Source organism: Pteropus medius, unplaced genomic scaffold (genome assembly GCF_902729225.1).
Source record: "Pteropus medius unplaced genomic scaffold, Ma_sr-lr_union100, whole genome shotgun sequence".
NCBI classification, from domain to species: domain Eukaryota; kingdom Metazoa; phylum Chordata; class Mammalia; order Chiroptera; family Pteropodidae; genus Pteropus; species Pteropus medius.
Genome location: NW_024355990.1, coordinates 11,558,411 through 11,575,152, shown reverse-complemented (window position 1 = coordinate 11,575,152; position 16,742 = coordinate 11,558,411). Strand labels below are relative to the sequence as shown.

The 16,742-nt window shown below is 35.4% G+C and overlaps 1 protein-coding gene across 3 annotated transcripts; it reads right to left on the bottom strand.

Moving 5' to 3' along the window:
* Window positions 1-385: 385 nt before the first annotated feature.
* NOL11 (nucleolar protein 11) lies at window positions 386-15,749 on the bottom strand. Of its 3 annotated transcripts, none has more exons than XM_039859244.1 (18): window positions 15,558-15,749; window positions 14,044-14,157; window positions 13,863-13,919; window positions 12,615-12,763; window positions 11,378-11,435; window positions 10,932-11,076; window positions 9,412-9,600; window positions 8,016-8,092; window positions 6,766-6,889; window positions 6,174-6,262; window positions 5,597-5,671; window positions 4,954-5,138; window positions 4,680-4,805; window positions 4,298-4,468; window positions 3,796-3,874; window positions 3,204-3,296; window positions 968-1,075; window positions 386-835 (listed from the first exon to the last, which is right to left on the bottom strand). In XM_039859244.1, exons 1-18 carry the CDS (start codon window positions 15,696-15,698, stop codon window positions 719-721), a joined length of 2,097 nt encoding a protein of 698 aa, XP_039715178.1. In that variant the 5' UTR covers window positions 15,699-15,749; the 3' UTR covers window positions 386-718. The 3 variants fall into 3 exon arrangements, with proteins under 3 accessions (XP_039715178.1, XP_039715177.1, XP_039715179.1); XM_039859243.1 differs by having other exon boundaries at window positions 4,298-4,528; window positions 15,558-15,748; XM_039859245.1 differs by lacking the exon at window positions 3,204-3,296 and having other exon boundaries at window positions 4,298-4,528.
* Between the last annotated feature and the right edge of the window lie 993 nt (window positions 15,750-16,742).

The window sequence follows — 16,742 nt, the reverse complement described above, 5'->3', positions numbered from 1 at the left end:
AATTTGAATTTATTTTCAAGAAACACAAGTATCCATTTCTTTCACATAAAACCTTTCATTTGTTCTAAACCCAAAGAGTTAAAATGAGAAATTCTACAGTCAATTAACCTTTTAAACTATTTTCAGAAGAGACTGTTTTACTATTTGGTAATATGTTTTTATAACCTAAATTATCCTAATCATAGAGGTAATCTGAGAGATAATATATAAAAAGAGGTATTGTTTGACCACTGGGTATGTAAAAGATGAGTGGAAATAGGTACAGAACAAGAAAAAATGGCAGAAGATAAGCACATGGCTATACAAGGACCCCTCGCTGCCCTGCTTGTGGAACTGACCAGCGGGGACAGCTTATGACTGACACATCTACATTGTTCCTAGAATCACTGTTTTGATGGTGATTTTTTATTAAAAGAACTGTTCAAAACACACAGTAAGAAATTAAGACTTTTATCAGTATCACAAATAAGTTTACTTAAAATTAGCTCAGTTACATATTTTAAAAAAGTTTTAGAACCTCTCCCCACCAATGTCCATAAATTAGCACAGGTTCACATGAAACCTGCAGTCCGACCGAGGAGCACTGGTAAGGTACTCCCTGACACACTTCTCTTGTTACTGAGACAGTCACAAACAAGACACATTTCTTGCCTGAATGAGTAGGAAGAATTCATATATAAGATCTTCATAAATTGTCTATGGAGGAGAACTGGAAATATCAGAAGAGCTCCAGCACTTCAATCGAATATAAGTCTCTATTATTCTTTTCTTGATTCAATTTCTGTAGCTCACGAAAACTTACTTCAATCTTGTTGAGCTCAGAACAAATGCATATCTAAAGAAAAAAGTTTTAGAATATTTTTTACTGTAACTTCTACATAGGAACAAGTCTGCAATGATTACTTATAACTATTTCGAGAAAAGTTTTAAGAATAATTTATAATTTAGGTGATACTTGGGTACATACCTGAGATTTCACAAACTTGTAAAGACTTAACAGTAGCCTTTTTGCTTCTGGTATCATTACCACAACCGTAAAATTAGCATCTAGAAGTAGGCATATCCAATCCATAATCTAAAGATAAACAGGAAAAGGAATGTGAAGATTTTAATTTAATTTTAGGTTAATTCCTTTTACAAAGTCCATAATTACATCAAATGGTTATAAGAAATAAGTTTACAGAAATCTAAAATTTTTAGATTACAGAGATGAATTTGTAAACAATATAAAAAGGCTCTATTTTGTTATTTTACAAGCATAACTGGATCTTTTTCATAGGATTAATCAGTAAAAAAACCAGAGTGATATTTAATCCAAGGAAAAGTCAGTACTTCTTTTTATCAAAAAAATGTTTTTGACAATTACTGTCCGTTATAAAAGGCACTCACTCATCTCCTATTCTGAAATATAAACTATGCCCCAAGACTAGGGTGTGTAGAGTATTATAGATGAGTTACCATGAACTAAAATTATTACTATACATTTATTAAAGTATCCTACATAGTTCTACTTCTTTAAATGGTGTAGTTAACGTGCAAATATCACTGTCATGAGAAAGCATTAAGGAAACCGATTATCTACTAGGGAGGAGAGGGGGACAGCTGATCTCTATGAACTCCTTACACCAAAATAATTTCATATGTATCAAAGAGTAAAACACAGAAAAGGAAACCATGAATGTACTAGGGAAAAACAGAGTGGGAAGAGCAGTAAGCATGACAGAATAAAGGAAAAGTTTAGTAATTCTCATAACAATTAAAACTTATCTCTAGCAAAAATTACATTAAAGAGATAAAAGACAAGTGATAGAAAAAGTACTCATAATGCATTTAATAAAAAAATGTTAATTTGGTTAATATACAAATAATTTTTTTTAAAAAGTATAGTTTCTTGCAAAATGTTTTATTAAAACTAGGAATAAACCTACAAATAATTCATTATAAGTTAAAATGAAAAAGACATGAAATGGATAAAGAACCCCATTGGGCAGTTCACAAAAAGGAATATAAAATAGGCAAGAAAAGATGGCCTACCTCTCTCATTATCAAAGAAATGCAAATCTGATTGGCACAGAGTAAGGCCTCATACCTTGGTGGCAGTAGTACCTAGTATCACAACCCTTTGGAAAGGTAATCTATTGTCACAACCTGTTGGAAAGGTAATCTGGCATTTTCAAAACAAAAACGGCATGCACCCTTTATCCAGTAACTTTATATATGAAAATTTACCCAACAGGTGTTCTCTCATGAAGATACAAGAATAGCTGGATGAATATACCCACTGAAGGTTCGTTTACAATAGCAAAAATAAATAAAACAAAACAAAAAAACACAACACCTTAACTGTAGATATACAGGGGACCAACAAATTAAGATTTCCCATAAAATGAAATAGTACGTAGTAGTTAAAAAGAATAAGGGAATGAGGCAGATGTATGTATCTTGATCCAGAAATTGTCCAAAACATAGTGCTGAGTGAAAAAACACAAATTGCAAAATAGTATGCACGCTACAATCTAATGTGTGTTAGAAGAACAGGAGAAGGATAATGTATAGAAAGAAAATTTCTAGACATAAAAAAAACTCTTTAATACTGGTCATCTCCAAGAGGGACTAGGGGAGTAGAGACACCTAGTTTTCTTTTTTTCTTCATAATCTGGTATTGCTGGAACTTTCAACTACAAAAATTAATTACTTAAAAGATTTCAAACTTATTTTGAAAACGAAAATAGTCAAATTAAGTGTTTGAAATAATTAGAATACATTCTTAACCCACAATAATTTTTTTTAATGTTTCCACTGTTTCTCAGATAAATATTGTATTTAAAGAGGGTCTGCCATGAGCTACTTTGAGAACATTTTTCATTAATCTTCATTCTCTTATTCTTAAGAGATTATTATCAGGACACTTATCACCTTTCACCCAACGAGGCTAACGAAACTCTTGACAAGGGTCAAAATAATCAGGAATTTAAGGTGAATTTAAGTTCTTTCATACAGAATTACGACTTTAAAAATCTACTGAATTGAGAGGTCCTCCGCACCTCCCCTCTCCAGTGGTTTGTGCACAGGGTGAGGGAGGGAGCTCATATGAACTAGCAGACAAGGAGAAATCAGCTACTGGATTCCAGGTCCTGACACAATACATAACTTTTTTTGCAGATTTTTTTCCAGCACCAAATAAAAGTAAAAAATTATTTCACCTGGTTCAGGGTTGGAGGCTGTGTTCCAGGAAGAGTCATAGTAGCATTTTCACTACACTTCAGATAAAGGAAATACAAATACTGGAGAAATAGCTGGGTGAGGGGGGTGGGAAAAAAAAAAGGACAATTTATCACTTAGATTAAAAAAAAAATGTTTTCTTTCTATAAAGCTAACGAAGAGACTGGAAAGAATTTTAAGAGGCTACTGAATTTAACTATCTGTGACACAAAAATGAATAAAATGCAGTCCCTGTCATCAATGATGAGCTCATCTGGCTTGGAAGTGGAGCTTATTCTGTTTATAATAATAAGTAGAAAAAGAGAGAATGGTTTCCCAGACAATTCTTTTTAGTTTCTACTCATTTATAACTTAAGACAGTTTAACCTGCCTTCAGGCGTGGCGCCAGGAACATGACAAGGTCTGCCATCCAAAAATCACTCGTCTCCTAGGCACGATTTTTCACTATGAAGGCTGGGGACCCTCTTATTCACATGGAAGTACTTCTTAACCTTTCAAATGCCCTAAAAGGTGGTTAGTTAAGCAGCAAAATTTAAACCAGAAATAAAATTCTCCGTCTGTGAGAACACTTACAGTGATATGTTGTGCTGGGATGTCTTTCAAGTGAGGCAGAAGAAATGCTTCACTATATGCTGAACGAAGAACTGCATTTCTACTTAGGAATAAAGGAAAATCTTATTTCAATAAATGAAGGCTTTGCTACTGAAATTATGAGTAATTCCCTTTCTCAATGATATATTTTTAATTTAAACAAGTTTTACTTTTCTATAAGAGTTCTATCACTGAACACTCTCCTAATCACTAGGTCATCCTGAATGCTTTGCTATTATAAATAATTGGTATTTATTCGGAACGCTAATTTTAGAATTGATAGAGCTTCTACCTTAGCATAACTTCTTATATAAGAAAACAGATTTAAGTTGTTTAAATATTGAACATAACCCATTTTCAAGCAGAAACTGGAAAAAAAAACAACCAACACTTTAAATTATCTATTGATACTCCTTAGTTACTGCTTGGCACTTGACTATTCCCCAGAAAGAGACAATATAGAGCAAACTGTTTTAGAGGATACAGTAGAGCTGCTTTTTTTGGTTTTATAGGGCACGAAGTGGTCTCCTCTCCTGTGTCCTGAGGCTTCTCATTAAACTCTTTATCACAGTTATCACAGTTATCGTCTTCAGGATTAAAGCCATTTTGAAGAATTTCAGTTTGCTCTTCCATCTGCTCATCCTGTACAGCATCGCTGTAGTCAGAAACGGATTCCATATTGACATCTATTTCCTGAAGACTGTCATCACCAATGCTATCATGTCGATTGAAAACAAGAAATTAATTCTTACAGCTATTTGAATTTATTGGAAAATTTTTCATTTTCTAAGCAAAGTTTTAGAAATCAAATAATAAAATAGATGAAAAATGCAGTGAAGGAAAAGGACCTTCAGCTTCTAACTTACCTCAAGAAAATTTTTAAACAAGCGCAGGTGACTGCTTCAGGAATGTCAGGGAACTGCTGTAGACAGAGCTGTAACATCTGCACATCCATCTTTTCTAAGGCAACCTCCATTAAGCCAGGGCACAAGCTAAGGAAAAACACACACGTATAATTTTTATATATTAATGAACTCTCAACTGCAAATAATTTATAAACATTTTCAGAGTATGCAAACTAGAACTGTGAAAAACAAGGTCAAGAATTGCACATGTAAAGTTCGGGGTACAAACGTTTACCTGTAAGAAAGCACGTGCGTTTGGATAAGCTGCATCAGAGAGTTCCGGGGATAAAATGATGGTTCTGTTTTACATCTTCCCAAAAGTCCTATTACAATGTCCCCAATAACAGTATGAAAGTCAGGTGTCCGCTTAATAGCCAAAAATTTACGTAGTTCTACTTCAATGTGTTTTTCTGAATCTTTCTGAAAGGGCAGAAGAGTTCAGTCTGTACATTAATAAATGTCACTCTGAACTTAAAAGTTCCTAGGCTCAGAATTTTCTTAAATCACTAGCACTATTCATGCATTCTTGTGAAACTGGAGTTGATGCTAAAATTTCTTGCACAAAGACAAACCGCAAAGAAAAAAAAAACAATTCGAGAGTTTAGAAATGAAAATCTTTAAGAGGCTAAATTACAAATATATTCAGTGCAAAGTTGAATGATATTGATGAGGGCACAAACATCACACTGTCCTCATAAACCGCTTAGTGAATCAAATAAGCCACAGTAGTGGACTGCGGTGACCACCTTAAGATACTATACAAACGTTAGCTATAACTATAAAAATGATCACAAAAATAAGATAAAATGAAAAGTAAATAGGATTTTTCTAAAACCACTTGAGCTGATTTACCTTATTTTTAGTATTTTTAAATTTACCTTTATGGTTGATAAAAGTTGTTTGGATGCTTGAACCTCTGGCTGTACACTTGCTTCAATTTTTCTTCTTCTTAACTAGAATTAAGTAAATTGATCAGGATCTCAAAACAATACAAAAGCTCCAGTACACATTTAGAAGAACATGAAACATCCCAAAGAGACAAGCACACTTATGCTCTAATTAAAGTTTTTTTAATAGTCTGATTTTATTATAGCAAAAAGTTGGTTTATTTCAACTTTTAACTTAAATTTAATACTTTTACAGTTTTTAGTTTTTAAAACAAAGAATAAAATATACTCAGGAAGGTATTATTACTAATTGTGAATTGGTCTGTTTTCATTCCTGGATCTTACCCGCGTGCGTACGCACACACACAAACACACATAAATTAACTACTACACTATGTGTGTCATTTTTGGAGCACGGCTGTTGGGTTACTGAGTTCAAGATTTAAATTGCCTTGTCATTAAGATCAAAGCTGTAAGAGTTGTACAGGTACTAATCATTAAAATAATTCGGCCTTTTCCCATTTTTTAATATTTCTATTAACATTTCCATTTTGACTACCAAACTTACAGTTCTCTTTGATGGCTCTGAGTTCTGCGATCCAAGTCCACATCCCTGAGAGATTTCCCAGTTTACAAAATGAGACACGGCATGAGTACCTAAGAAAACACACACTACACAATTTCTGGAATTTTTTGACCTACTGAAATTTATCAAACCAAGCAATCAAAGAACAACAAAAAAACAAATACTAATGCATAATTCAAGGAAGGTTTTAAAATCTATTTAATTCTACCGATAACCCTAGATCAGTGAGTTATAAAAAGCTATGTACCCAGCAACATCGAACCAACGGATGAGACCACTGGTGAACCAGGGAGGATAGAGGGATTAATGATTTTGTCTGGGGGACTCTGTCATTGCCCCTAAAGTCAGAAGAACACTGGTGTTCAAAACACAGTATAGTTCTTCAGCCTACCGCAGTACTTGCAATATGGACTATTCCTAAGGTAGATACCTGAGTCAAGGAAATCTCAATAATCAGTGGCAAATTTCAACATTAACAACAGGTTCTGTAAACTGATGGTTGTAGAAATCTACACATCAAACTGGAAGTTAATAAAATGGTTTATATTGATAAAACAAACTAGTAAGTTCCTACCTGGATCTTGACTATGCTTGAGTTTTCCAAGAGCACCTGCTAATGAGGACACTTCACACTTGTATGGAATCACAGTTAGAAATTTTCCATGTAGCATAAACAAATTTTCCCCATAATACCAGAGCTACAAAACAAATTATCAAAAATGTAAGCATTATTTTTCTCTTTTAAGATCTGATTCAACAAAGCCACACATAACTTATAATGATAAGTTATGGTGTGAGCAATCTTAACATAACAGAAAAAGACGCAACAAAGTTAAGCAACTTTCCAGAATAATCTCATATGTACAACTTATTAACTGGATAGCTTTCAGAGCTCTTACTCTTGCTAACATCTGAATGAAGCATAATTTAAAAGATACTCTCAACTCATAAAAATCTGATCAATAGGTACATTTAAAATCAGTTTAAAATTAATATTGTCGCTATTACACAACTATTAACATAACTATGAAGGCTACTGTAAAAGCAATGGGCAAACTGTTACAATCCACAAAATAAAAAATGCAGAATTTAACACTGTTCCTGTCTTATGATTAATTATAAAACTGTAAAAATAAAACAGGAATATGAACAAAAAGCTTAAGGGAACACAGAAATCAAAAATAAATTTGTTAAAGGAGTGGCACCGTGAGTAGTTAATTTTGTTAAAAGTAAATCTGTTTAAATTAGAATTAAATTGGATGCTGAGAAATCTAGTTTCCTTATCCTCTAATTATAACATTCTATTATCTTGATTTACATATCTGAACATGAATATTCATTCACTAAACAACCAATACTTACTGAGCACCTTTGACAGATACTGAAGATACAATGCAGAACAAAACAGATAAGGACTCTTGGTGCCTCAGGAAGTTTACAATCTAGTCTGTTTAAATATTAATTTTAAAATAATTCTTATATAATTCCATGATATTTATTATACAACCTGAACAACTAATTTATTAAGGAAAGTAACAGCCTTGGGGAATAGTTCAAATACAAAAGTAAAAGGATCAAACCAAAGAGCTGCTAAAGGCAAAAGCTGTTTAATTAACTAGCCACCTATTCTCTCTTGATCTAACACTAGCTATAATTTAGTCTTCTGAAAGTGACAAACATAAGGAAACTATTAAAACAACCACCAAATATAATCTTTCACATAAAAAATATTTAACTTATTTTAATCAAAAACTGCCAAAATATTTAGATCCAAAGAGATCTCCTCCCTAACAGTAAATTTATTAGGCACAAAAAAACACTTACTTGACCACTGGTCCCTTGTGGTAATTCTTTTGAAATCTGTAGTGTTTGAAATTTTGTGTTCCATATGGAGAGGCATTCTATAATAGAAGACATACATATTCAGAAGTCTCAAGTATAAATAAATAGTCATAGTTAAACACACAAGTCTTGGTTTATTAAGTATAAAAATGACTCTCAACAGTTGATTGCCACAGAAATTCAAAGGAATTAGATCTCACGACAAGAAGAAATGGACATGGTGAGGCAGGGCACATATGGGATATTTATGTACTTTCCCCTCAATTTTGCTGTGAACCTTAAACTGCTCAAAAAAAAGTCTAAATTAATAATAATAATAATAATCTGATATAGAAAGATCTGTACGATACCTCAGGTAAGGTAAAATACTAACGGTGGTTACTGGGTTTTTTGCTGGGTAGGGCAGGAACCAGAAAGAGGAAGGATGAGAGTTGAGAGAGAGCAGCATAGCATGCATGGTATAGTGGTGAAGGGCCAGGACTCAGGCAGGGTACATGGTTGAAATCTAGTACACTACTTATTTACCTAACACCTCGGTTTCCGGATTTGTAAAACAGGGATGATGATAACTGTACTTTTTCTCATAGGCTTGTTGGCGGATTACATGACACAAATGAGATAAGTAAAATGCCCAGCACACAGAACTATGCTATCACTAGCAGCCCCTGTAAGTGTGAGAAATGTTAAGAACAGAGCACATAGGTAAGGGTAGGCATATCAAGTTTGTAGTCAATAGGGAGCCTGGCCTGAATTCAGAGGATTCTTGCTCTGAAGTTGGGAAGAGAGACTGGAAAAAGAGCATGAGGTCTGGACTGTGGGAGACCTGAATGCTAAACAATAAATTCTGAGTTTTATAGTGGAGGCTACGAGACCCCAACCTTGGCCAGGAACAACTGTGGTTTTCATGATAGACAAATCTGTGTGTGCGGAGGGGTGACTGAGGTAAGGAGGTGAGGTGATGATGAGAATCCTGCTCTGAATTCACAGAGATGAAAAAGCATACTAGCAGCCCCCGAATTTCAGCTGTCCAAGTCCAGTAGATTTCCATTCTGTGGAAATGTCACCAAGTTATGAATTTAATCCTCCAGTGCAAGGCTTACCAATTTTCAAATGCCTTTGGGGTGGCATGGATATCTGCAGTTTTTATTTAAGACATTAATGATGAGAAAGGCAGATACAAGGAAATGTTTTAGAAAGATTAACCAATGTAAGATGAAATCAAAGACCTATTCAAGAACTAGGAAGCTATTTGAGTATTGTGATAGAGAATGAATTAGAGTGGTGATAAATAACTGAAAAAAAAGAGAGAGAGAGAGAGATTAAAAGGTACACCGTGAAGGAGAAATCCAAAGGACTTAATTGATAGGATTTCGGTCACCCTTAGAAGCTGGTAGTGGTGGTCCCAGGACTGCTATGTGATCCTGATCCAGGATGGTGAGTGCAACACCATTTCGGGCATTTCCAGCCACTACGGTCTTGAGCAACAGTGATCTAACTACCCTCTGGTTTTTGTCTGGGTCACTCGGATGTATTGGTATCAAAGTTTCATATATACATCCATCGGAGCCTGTTGAAAACAAGTATTTGTTGTTCATTAATGGATAAAGAACAATTCTGTTTCTGTTATAGTTAAATGCATGTATTGTGTTGTTTATAAGATTTTACCAATTTCATACAAGATCCAACCAGAAAAATAAACAAATGTAACAATTACATCACTCAATGCTTTTCCTTAAAGAATATACTACAAACTTAAAATTAAGGTAGGAGAATTATAAATAAAAATCTCAGTAAGAAATGCTGTAATAGCCAAGAAATAAAAACTGTACCTATCTGTAATGAAATGAGAGGGGACTGTCAGAAACACAGACAATCTCGTCAGTGAAAGGATATATTTCTCATTAGAACTAATTAGCACTCTGGTCTATTCATTTGTTATTCCATTACCCTAAAAAACACATGAAATTGCTGTTTTTCGTAGGTCAACTGCATTTTGCAATTCTATGTGGTTCTAGCTACGTTACAGGAAGATTTTATAGCCCTGTGGTTCGGACTCCCTTACTTCAATGTTCAAAAAACTAAAATACAACTTCCAAACTTCTACTTGACAATAAATGTCTTAAAGGTTAAACTTTAAGAAAACCAGTCCCTCTTAAGAAAAGGCATTAAGCAGATTCCAGTGACCCTCTAGAGATGATAAATGATGGGAGCATTTTTCTTAATTGCCACTTTAAACATTTGCACATTGAAAAATTTCACGAAGATTTTTAATTGTGATAGTATGAAAATGTTTCCTAAATATTGCTCTTGTTTTTTCCTCCCTTAACTGTCTCCAAACTTCCAAAGAAGCCATCAAGGGTAGGGGAGAGAGGATACCAGAAAGGTATTTTTTTCCCCCTAAGACTGTGGTTTTACTTTAGACCATTACAGAGGTAAACTCCAAGGCATTAAAAAAATCTGTAAAATGCTGGCTGGCACAGGCCTAGAGTGCTTTGTTAGTCTCCTATTATCCACTCGTCTCGGTGACTGTTCAAAGAAGGCACGCTAAACCTTAAGGTTGGAAGAGGGACGGAGAGGCCATTCAACAGCAACCTTAAATATTTTATGGTTCACTAATTACATCAAAAAACCTGGCTTTAGCATGATAAAGTGATTTTTACTTTTTTATTGGTATTTTTTTATTGTTTATGACATAAAGGTTACCGGCTGAGAACCACTGTCTTAATGCATGACCAGACATAGCACAGTGCAAAAAATGAAGGCACAAATGCTTATAAGGAAGCATGCAAAGGGAAGTGCTCCAATAGAAAACTGCAAATACCTAAGACTCAAAAGAAAACACTATCCTGTAACACTCCTCTATTTACAAGTGCTAGAAGTTTAAAGTAAAATACTTACTTAATGACATCAAAGAGATGAATTTCCGATCCACAGATGTGGTAAAACTCTGTACTACAGATTTTTCTTCTTGTCCAAGTAAGAGTGTGTATTTGCTTAAGATATGTGAGTTAAACATTTGTACATAAGCAGAGTAATTTCCATGCTGCAAAAAAAGGTTATTATTTTAAAAATATCCTCATTTCAACCAACTATATTTAAATGCTAAAACCAGTTGTTGCCCCATTCTAATTACTTCAATGGGTGCTTAAAAACTTCTTGTCCAATTAAATTTAAAATGTTACAAAATATTTCTATATATAATTAGTAGGCTTTTTCCTATTTAAATGACACAAAATAAAAAATCTTCTGGGAGAAACACTAAAGTCCAATTTTAGTTTTAAAATTAATATGGGTGATTTTAAAATGTCACACACCATGGGCCAGGAATTAGAGATATCACTTACTTTTTCAGTAATAAAGATTAAAACAGGATGTCTAAATACCATGAAAAACTTTGTCCACCTAAAAAAAAAAGTATAAAATACCAAATTACCAGTTGAGTGAAACACCATCAATCTAAATTTAAGAGAATATCTTTTATTAAATATTTTTTAGAGCCAGAGAGTCATCGGAGAACACTTAATTCAGTGTTCCAAAATATATCCCCTGTAGGGTGTTAGTAGGCGCTTCTGTCAAATGCATCTCTGAATTAAATGCAAGTTGCTGAACTTCCTAGAGTTTTAAAGACAATAATGTGAATTGTAAAGTTTTGAAGGAGACACAGAGTGTGACAATATGCAATGTTTCCCGAACTTATCTGACAACCCCTCACTTTTTTAGAGTCATTTTTGGGACTACTGTTCGGAGGAAAACGTTAGAATCTCAACTACCTTCTTCCAGTGACAGAGGGAACTGAGGCTCAGGAGGGTAAAGGGCTTGCAACCAAGGCTGCATAGCCAGTTTTTGGCAAAACGGCTATAAGAATCCAGATCCACAACCTACATCTTTTTTTTTTTTTAGCTGAAGATTTCTTCCATAGTTGCTCGCACTTTGAGGCCTTCAACAGGGAAGTCCAAGATACAGCTGATCATTATTCATAGATATAACTGGGCAATTATTCACTTACTAAGTCAAAGTCTTTGCTTTGACTGTGAGAAATTTAATTTTGAGTCAGGTGGACCTGGAGAGGCAGCAAATACACTGAATAGGAAATGTGATAATATAATCGGGATTGGAGATGTGAAATCACAAAATTTCCTGTTATCGTTTGAGTGAGTCATTTTCCCAGTTTTATTAGATCTTGGAAAGCGGAGGGCTCAAAGCGTTATCATTTCGCTAATAAAAAGTTGCACATTTCTTCAGGGGGAAGAGTTCTGACCTTGGCAGTCAGGGCAATATGAGAGAAACAAAGATTTTTTGTTGTGGGATTACACACTTCATCTTCAAATAACTGACTATCCAGTTCTGTCACTAGGACAAGACTCATATGCATGACCCTACTGCATCCTCAATCATTTATCACCCTAGAGATTTCCAAGGGGTGTTATTTTGGCCAATGTCTTATAAATAGTTTTTAATTAGATTACTTTTATTATGTTTATAACTAAAACACTTTTTAACAAAGCAAAGACTGTTATAAAAAAAACACGCAGAGTGCATTTTCATCTTGGCAAAAATTCACTTACAAGTATTCGTACTTACTTAATTACTTCTTCAGCAGAGATAACACTTTCAATTTTCTGCTGGGGCTCTGCAAGCAAGGCCTCTAAACCACGAACGGCACCTTCCTTGAATAGCACCACGGGTTCTGTTCCTTGTATTGAATGTATCCTATATACCTCAGCTGACAACTATAAGAACGTAGAATATTTAAATTTTTATTTTAACACAATTACGGCCTAAGAGCATAAGGACATTTCTAGAAGGCTTATTTTTAAGGACTGATTTATTTTCATTTTGATTCAATTGTTTTATAACTATGAATGGTTTCAAAGTCTAATCTACAATATAAATACATACAGAAGTCTAACTTTTGCTCTTACTCTGTCTATCCAGTTCCCTGTTCTCACGCTTAAGCTATCACTTTTATCCATTTTTAATTTACTCTTTCAATGCGAATACTGGAGATTAGGCTACAACCAAAATTGGAGGTGGGGAGTGATACAAATAAAGCATTAATGCAGTTATAAAAGATTCTGGTGCTAAAGGCTGATGCCACACTTAAAATTGCAGCCTGCAAGTCCAAGAAAAGCAGCTAATCCCGCTGCATAAAATTCAGGACCGTGTTACTGCAAAGTAAGTGAAAATACTGGAGCCAGGAAACAGCACAGATAGCTGGCCAGAAGTTCTCAAGGGTCCAGGCAACAACTGCCATTACATCTGAATCGATTCTATGTGTGCCACTTCTAAAATGTGCCAATGATATTTAGAGTTAGACGTCTAGAACTGGAAGGAACTTTCTAGATTAACCTAGTTTGAGATCCTCATTTTATAAGAAAAAGTTAATTACCATACTTAAGGTCATTAGTAGAAAAGGTAGTTTCGTGGTTCTTTTCTAATACATTATGTATCACTCTTAAAATATAAAATATGAAATTTGCAGGGTCTATTTTATCTATTTTTAAGAAAGGCACAATGAAGTGGAATTATCCTCACAAGGGACACATCGCAAATATCTAATCGCGAATATGGAAAAAATTATAAATTTATCAGTCGGGAATTATGTAAATCCTTAATCTCATGGGATAATAAAGTTTATATTTTCTAACGTATTAACTCAGGAACTGAGACATGTTACCAAGATATACTGTAAGATAACTAGAATGAAAAACTAATTATAACCTTTCTGCTTACTTTCACAGGCGCATTAAGATGAACGACCTACTACAATACAAATTATTCCATCTCAACAATAAGCTAATGAATATGCTGGAAAATCCAAAGACTTACTGTAGCTTTAAATACTTTATCCAGGTTTACATCTTCATTATTCCATAATCTTAAAACCTTAAATTAAAACATACAAGTCAAAAAAGTATTCCGATTTTCATTTACACCTAATAAACAAAAAGTTAATTAACCAACATTTTATTTTTGTTGTATATATTATCATATAAATTTAAAAACTCACCTTATTATCATGTACTACAATATACTCTCCAGTTTGAAAGTTGCACACAGCTGGACATGTTATAATTTGACCTTGTTTCACCGACCAGCTCCCCAAAGGTTTCTGATCAGAAACCTAATAAAATTAAGATACATACAATATTCAAAGAGTGAATTTATGACATTAAAAGCAATTATACTTACAAGCAAAACAAATCATTAAATGATAGCGTTCAACAAACTTCCTAGATTAAAAAAGTAAGTCACAAAAGAGAAATACTGTATGATTCCACTTAAGACAGAGAGTAAAATGGTGACTCCCAGAGGTTGGGGGAATGGGGAGTTATTGTTTAATAGGCACAAAGTCTTTTCAGTCTTGCAAGACGAAAAGAGTTCTGGAGATGGGTGGTGGTGATGGCTGCTTAACAAGGTGCATGCACTTAATATTCTGAACCATAAACTTTAAAAAGATGATTAAGACAGTAAATTTTAAGTTATGCGTACTTTACCACAATCAGAAAGGTAAACTTTTAAAAGGAAGTTTAAATGAAAATATAAATATAACTAAGTTCCTAAAAAGTTTTTAAAAGATAAATTAACAACACTTTGATAATAAACAAGAGTACATTTCAAAACTTGAATCCACTGTGCCTTTGAACAGGGCGTGGAAATTAAGCAAGATTAGCTGGGATCTTGCCAATTTCATTTAGCTATGGTATTCCTCTGCAGGAATTGCAAAATTTTAAGTCCACTTGACAGGTAAAAACCAAGTGTCATCAGAAGAGTCAAAACAAGCAATAGGGAAGGAACTGCCTGCAACCTGTTCCCAAAACTTCAAAGTAGACAGCTAGCTTCTAAAAGACACGGAAAACTATGTTCAGCATCACAGAAAAAAATACTTTCTAAGCGATCACTAAAAGCAAAGTGCTTCAAGGGTGTGCCATCAAGCGTTAGGATGAAAAGGGGGTGGGGCATATAGATTTTCCGGGACTTAACTCCAGAATTTACAGCTGTAATTGACAACAAACAGATTATTCGTAAGCCAGATTATCATCGAGATAGCAAGAAAGCAAAAACAAAACAAAACAAAAATCCACGAAATTTTTCCTCGACAGAAGTGTATGGACACAAGGCTAAACCAGTTCCCACCATGTCAGTCATCCTCTCCTGCCCACCCAACCTCCGTTCAAACCCTTCAGTGAGCAGCTAGGGTGACAGAGACTCCCAGGAGGGCATATTAGCAAGGTCATCTCCGAGACTTTCGAAGCAAAAACACAGGTTTCTTCTCCTTTCCGAGGCTAGCCCACGTGCACTTAAATGGTCTGCTGCCTGTAAATCGGAAATACGCTTCTCTCTCAAGGAAACCAACTAAGTCAGATTCTAGATTTCACTCAGCGTTCCGGAGAGGCCAAGCCAACTTTCTGCTAAGCCCACTCGACGATCTTTTTCTCAGTCTGTGATAAACACAAGGCTCCGGCTCCGCACTCAGCAATGGGCGAGACGACAACGGGGACGCGCCGATCCCATCGCCCTCACCTTATAGAGGATAACGGTCCTTCCGCTGTCCGTTAGTAAAAACTGGTCTGTTTTGTTGCTCTGCTCCACGCCTAGGAGTCCGCCCGGCCCGGCACCCAAGGGTACCGCAGACAACGTGAATTCCTCCTCTAGGGCTGCCATCTTGGGCAAACCTGGAGGCCGCCGTGCGTCCCTCCCAGCAGGCTTCGCGTTTCTCTCGCGAGAACTGGGATTCAGACTGGACGGAAAGTCGCCCAAAAAGAAACCTGCTCGCAGAGTGTGCGACCTCTGGCGGGCGGAGCTGGCACGCGGGGCTTGGAGTTTGCATCTAGACTCCACCTCCCAGGCCACGCCCCAGCGAGTCCCGGATGTACTCCTGGGGGACTGGGGTGAGCCGAGGAAATCTTACCTACTTGGAACCGAGCTCGCTCCGCCTTACTCTGCTGCAGTCTTGAGAAGCTGAAGGATGGCCATGGTATAGTGGCCGAATGTAAATTAGATTTTTTTTTTTTTCAGTTTAAGCGATCTCTCTAGGAATGCCTACCACTACCTTATGGAACAATGTACCAAAGACAAAACATTTACCTCTTCAGATAAATTCTTCATAACGTGCTGTACCTAAATGAAATACGTAATCCCCTTGCATCTCAGAATCCGCCACAGACGTCTAGTGTCTGTGGCCTTTCGGGCCACCCAAGTGGTCTCTCTCTCCCCTTGTTCTCTGAGCACCAGGGGAAAGTCTCTCTAGCTTACAGGAAATTCAAATTTATCTAATGAAGAAGACGAAGTTGAAGGTCCCTGGGGCAATTTTTTGGCAAGACATCATTTTGGGGAGTGACTGATTTATTCAATAATGTTTTAAAACTCTAAATAAAAAGACAAATTGTGCATGTTCTTAGGGGGAGATCACCTAAATAGGTAATTACTAAGCAAACATGTATAACGTGCTACATCCCAGGGCAAAATGCCTCCACATCAGTTTAGATGAAGCATCCACATGGATCACTTTGTGGGCAGAGTTTCTTCATGACCACATCAGAACACTGGAGAAAGAAAAGTCAGCTGTTGTGAAGGAATCAAATACTGAAAATTCTTATGAAGGCTGACGGCTTTTATTTTTCAAAGTGACCAAGAAATTTGACTTTGAATTTGTAATCTTTTTGTTAGTTGGAAATTATTGTCGAGAATCTGCCTAGATATCTTTGG